Source organism: Corvus brachyrhynchos, unplaced genomic scaffold, assembly GCF_000691975.1.
Source record: "Corvus brachyrhynchos isolate BGI_N302 unplaced genomic scaffold, ASM69197v1 scaffold346, whole genome shotgun sequence".
Taxonomy (NCBI): domain Eukaryota; kingdom Metazoa; phylum Chordata; class Aves; order Passeriformes; family Corvidae; genus Corvus; species Corvus brachyrhynchos.
Window position 1 is genome coordinate 612,490 of NW_008238644.1, and position 5,780 is coordinate 618,269.

The window sequence follows — 5,780 nt, forward strand, 5'->3', positions numbered from 1 at the left end:
AACAGCGCAGGGCGCCTGCGCGCCCGGCCCGAGCCTTTTGTTCACAATCCTGCCTATCGAACGTGCGCTTCAGGCTCCCAAAATAACCCGGCACGCGGCTGCCAACACAAATACCAGGAGTTATTAAAAAAATGATACTAGAGGGACCAGCACTAGCCCCTCCACGCGTGACACCCTCCCGGCGGAGTCCCCGGGCGATGACGGGTTTATCCTCCCCTGCCTGTCTGATCCAAGTTTAGCTGGAAATCCCCGGACGATGGCTGAGCCGGCCCGGCCGCACTGACACGGGAGCCCGCGGGCTGGCGGCGCCGGGCGCACCGGTGAGTCCCCGCTCCCGCTCGCCCCCGACAGCATCCACCGCCTCTTCCCGCAGCCCAGCGCGTCACCACCCGAGCAATGACACAGAAACCCACGGAGCGTCCCCCGCTGCCGCGCACTGGCTGCCCCGCCGCCGTGCCCGGGACCGCACCGCACCGCAAATCACCTTCTTCACCACCATTTTAAAGCCCACGGACCCTCTCCCTCCTGCCCTCCTCTCCGTGGTCTGACCTCAGCTCTGACCATAACGGAGGGCGAAATTCCCCCCTCAAGTTTCTGTCCCCTTCCCTCCGGCGGCCCCGGCACACGGGACCCGCGGGCAGAACGAGCCCAAGGTGGGCACTTTCTTGAACCGCCCCTGCAAACTTTCCAGCCTGGCTGCGACCGTGCCGAGCCCGGCGAGCAACTGTTCCGAGGGTGTTTAAGTCCTTTTAAACCAGCTCCTACTTCCTCAGCCCATATCGATTTCAAATGCTACTTACTGGAATATGTGGCTCCATCCGTGGTGCTTCTACCCGCTGGGAAACCAGCAGCATCTTGGACTGGGGATCAACCGGCTTTTAGATCCACTTTGGCTGTATTGAGCAAACCCAGCGCCGCAGAGGACTCGCAGCCTGTTTTCTCCTTTTAGGTTCCAGACAAGTTCATCCTGGCGTTGCAGTTTGCTAATGATTCACTGTCTGTCTCGATCTGCTCACTACATTTCCATCAACCCACAGCTTCCTCACTTAGAAGGTGGAGTTTGTGGGGTTTAAGTTACTGATAGGCATATCTAAGTGCTGTGTCACTCAAAGAGGAGGAGACACACACACACACACACACACACAGACCGCACATTCACACACACGAACGGCTCCAGGCTTAAAGGGGAAGTAACACTTTCTTCTCTACAGAAACTGGACACCTCACAGATCCAAGGATTTAATTTTTTTTTTCTCCGTTCATGAAGGCGAAAATTAACCAGCCTACAGCCAAAATTTTAACACACAAATAGCTGCTTAGAATGTTCAGCACCTTCCTTGTAGAGCTTCAAGTTCATTTAGTACAAAGTTGGATAGGTCAGAAAGCTACTGGCAATTAATAGATTTATTTTTCCTTCCAAATCAAAGTGCTCAAATCACTGAAAAGAGAGCCCAAAGCATGAAGTGTAAAGGTTTGAGTTATTCTTACAGTGTAGTTTCCTCTCCCTTTATGGCATATGATATTAAGCACTCTTAACACAAAAGGGTTAAACTCATCTCACACAGGTGAACCCAGGTTAGCAAGAAGGAAACAGCAGAGTTGTTTCATTTTCATCTTTTGTGCTATGTACATGTCTTTTTGAAGACAGACACAATTCCAAATAGAGAGCTCCCATAAAGCCACGCACTTCTCATATGACTATAAATGTGCTTGCTACAAGCTGCAACCCCTGAATACTAATTTTGATAGACCATCAGCTGAAAGCTGAGAACCTATTCAGACCTCCTCTTGGACTGTTCAGAAAGAACTGGGAAGAGCAAGCTGCAGGCAGCTAGAAGAGCACACTGGGTCCACAAATAATTGCTGGTATAATTTAATTTTATTACCTTGCTAAATCACTACAATTGTCACTCCTGTCCTGATAGATTGGAGGTGCTAGAAACCCTGTCCCAGTACATTGACTAAATGGATGAGGTGTGGAAGACTTAGTAGCATTTGTAAGAAAATGTCTAGTTTTTAAAATCATTCCTGAAATAGTGATATTAGTAAATTATGTTCTGTAAAATTAGGAAGAAAGTTATTTGAATACAACCCCTTTACTGTAACCAAATACATAAAAGTGGAGCCAGAATCTGGCCTTGCTTTCCTGAAAGTTTTCCAGAGAGCAATCACCTTCAACTTGGAGTAAACTTACAGACCTCCAAACCAATCTTTGTACCCTGAGCTAATAAATATTGGCAATATCAGTTAATCAACAGAGAAACATTGGTTTCCAGCTTCGCTGAAGCCTCTGGCTTGCCCGTGAGAGCTGTAACAATGGGCCCGCTTTCCTGAGCAGTGTTTGTGGTATTTCAGTTTGCATTGTTTGGAAACTTATTGGTTGGCTTTTCTAGTGCTTTTGCCTCCTATATTATTTAAAATTATTTTGATCTGTTTTGTCAACTGAAAATAAAGAAGCACAAAAATAATAAACTTTTGTGGGTGTAAACACCCTGAATTCTACAGCCTCTGAGGGCCAGATCTCAAAAGGCTTCAGTGTCTAAGGAGGTTGCATCAACATCTGATGTTTGGGTTTGCTGGGCTGCCCAGACCAAGTCTACAACCCTGCCCGAAGTGCTGAGGCCCAAACACAGCATTAGGGCACCAGCATGGGATCTAAAAGAGCCAACATGCTAAGCAGGAGTCACCTAAAGGAGCAGGCTCAGTGAAGATACACATTCATCATGCTTGAATTAAACTCCACCTGGAAGACAGTGCCACTGTCTGCCCAGTGTGCAATGCCAGAAACCCTCCCCTGAAGATACATGTGTACGTAAGGGCTCCCATCTTTCTCCCTGGAGAATGTGGGACAAAAATACATATGTGTGGAACACGTGGGGCACACAGGGATTCACACACACTGTAACTGGACCTACTGACAACACCACAATCAGATGATGAACGGTGGGTCCATGTCAGTTTTTCTATACAGCACCTTCAGTGTACACCAGTTATTGTCAAGAAGTTTTGTCATTTATGACTCTTGCCAGACATCTGAAGCTCCTGACAGATGACAATACTTCCTAAGAACTGTCATTTGCTTTGTTCACTTTATAAAACTAGACCAAAGGCCTTCCCCAAAAGGAAGATGACATGGGTAGGGTGAATAGGAGTCCTGTCTGTGCCTGCTCTGCAGCAATGCTGCTGCCTTGAGTTGCCAAGGGGATCTGCTTGCCAGGTAGTGGTTTGTGTTCTCCTCTGTAGGGAGGGGGGTGCTCTCAGAGGGAAATCAAAGCGAGACACTTTTAGCAGTTAGTCCACTACAGAAATGTGGAAACATTTTCTTTTCTGATCCTGCTGGCTTAAGCCATGCAGGCTCTGGATGTCACTCCAGCAGCTCAGTGCCAAGTGTCTCCATGCTGCCAAACCTGGTGCACTGGGCTGATCAGCCTGTGTGGTATGTGCTGGGATGCTCAACAGTGGCAAGGACAGCTTTGGGTGTGCTCAGAAGCCTAATTTCAGGCAGTGTGAGCATTTAACAAATCCCTTGCAGAGATCACTAATTTTCAGCGATGGGTAATGGCTAAGCAGGGGATTTCAGGGCTGCAATTTTGATCTTTGGTGATTAAATTATGAGCCCTTTCTTTAGGCATATTTACTCTAGCTGACCTGGGGGAATCCCTGGCTGCTCTGGAATCAATAACAAAACTTTCACCGGCTTCTTCAGGGCAGTATTTCATCTTCCCAGGTTAGGCTTACCCTAAGCATTTGCAGACTACCTTATTGCTGTGCTTCTGTTCTATTTTGAAAAAGTGACTTGTAGGATTCTGCAGAAAAGATGTAATTCTAATGGCATCCAGGCTGCTATGGCTATGAGGCTTGACAAAACATATCCTAGGACCTCAAATGCTTTCCCCAATACTGGGCATCAAATCTGGGCCTGACTGGCTGTGATTAATCACATTCTTTATCAATTTTACAGTAGTTTGTCACATTTCATTTAGCATCTTTAATATCCACAGAAAACATAGTTTGCTTTGTTCCGTTGTAACGCTGCGTCATTTCTTTCCACATGGAGATGTCTTATTCAAGACAAGACGAGTCTGAGAGCTGAGAAATTATAACTATCTGAAAAATAAAAAATGGATGAGAAGAGTGCCTTGAACCAAAACAAAACCCAAAAAACATAACAAACCAAAAATATCCCAAACAAGACCAATGTTTTTCCTTTACTCCACAGTTTTAAGAAAGCAGTATCTTTCCACCTAAGGAGAACAGTTAGCTGGAAAGCTGCAATATGCTAAATAACTGCCCAAAGTTGCATTCACCAAGCAAAAGGATCACACACTCAGACACAGCCTTGATGGGTTGTGTCAGCAACAGGCACTGCCAATGTAAGATGGCCAAGGGATAGAAAAAAGGTTTGCATCTTCCAGGCTGGTGTGAACTAAACGTGCTAAAACTGAGCATCCAGGCAATCATGATGCTGGGACTCTGTTCTCCCAGGAGAACTGTGCCCAACTTCCAGCTGGCCTTTGTTGTTCCTGGCATCAGAAAACAGAACGGGAGTCCGAGCAAACAAGGGCTGCCCCACAGCACGTCTTGTACGCTGAAGGGAAGCAGCAACTGAGCAGCACAAGGATTCACCACAGATCCACTGAAGGATTCACAAATCTGTCAGTGCCTCAGAACCAGATGGGTGGCAAGCATGTGATGCTTTCTACTTGCACATTTGCAGCCTGAGATCAGGTGAAATCAATGGTTTGGGCTAGATGAGCCGTTGGTTGGACTAGTCAGTACTGCATTTCTTATGCTAGATCAGATCAGCAATCCAGCTAATTTGGTATCTTGTCTCTGACCACAAGCAATAGCTGATGCTGCAGAAGATAGAAAAGAAACTTTTACTGAACAATTGCAGGACAAATTGCAGGTAGTGGTGCAAGTTTCTTTTTAAGCAAAGCCAATCTGTAATTGGCTGATGCTCAGAACCAGGAAGCCTCATGTCCTTTGTGTACTTCCCCATAGGACTGTAATATACTGGGGATGAAATCACTAATGCATGCAAACTCTCAATTCATTTCTGAAAGCCACAATACCATCAGCTTCAGTAACATCGTGTTGAGTAAAACAGCATCTCAGGTCATTTCTGAATGTGGTTAATTGCATGTCCTTTTTCATAGCATCAAACCATTCTTTGATGCTATGGTTTGGGTTGGAAGGCAGCTTAAAGACCATTTACTTTCAACCCCCTGCCATGAGGAGGGACAATTTCCACCAGCCCAGGTTGCTCAGGACCCCATCCAACCTGGCCTTGGACCCTTCCAGGGGTGGGGCATCTACAGCTTCTCTGGGCAACCTGTGCCAGGGCCTCAACATTCTCACAGTAAAGAAATTCTTCCTAATTATCTAATCTAAATCTAGCATCTTTCAGCTTCTCTCTTTCCAGTCCTATCAATACATTATCTTTTCCTACTAGAAGTATACGGGAAATACCTAAAAACAGATAAGTTGCATCAGTAAACAATTTAAATTTACTCAATAATGCTCACTACACGGAATAATTCTATGAGTCATATAGAAAAATATATGTATATGTGTATAATGGTTAATGTATCAATTCTATTTTTTTTTAAGAAATGTTACTTTTAGGAAAATAAGCTTCAAGAAAAAAGCTTTTGATTGTATGCAGTTAACTAAAGGGTTTCAGCATGGTCTTCACTGGACATGAAAAAAGAACACGAATGATCAACTTTTCACAAGTCCTTCAACTTCCACAAGTCATTACTTACATGAGCTCCCAT

At 45.5% G+C, this 5,780-nt stretch overlaps 1 protein-coding gene across 1 annotated transcript in view; it reads right to left on the reverse strand.

Annotated features, from left to right (window-relative positions):
• Positions 1–1,221, reverse strand: part of MAMLD1 (mastermind like domain containing 1) — an 82,082-nt gene extending 80,861 nt beyond the window's left edge. The window contains 1 exon segment of the mRNA XM_017737484.1: positions 801–1,221. Coding sequence (XP_017592973.1) covers positions 801–854 — 54 coding nt within the window. The 5' untranslated portion in view covers positions 855–1,221.
• Between the last annotated feature and the right edge of the window lie 4,559 nt (positions 1,222–5,780).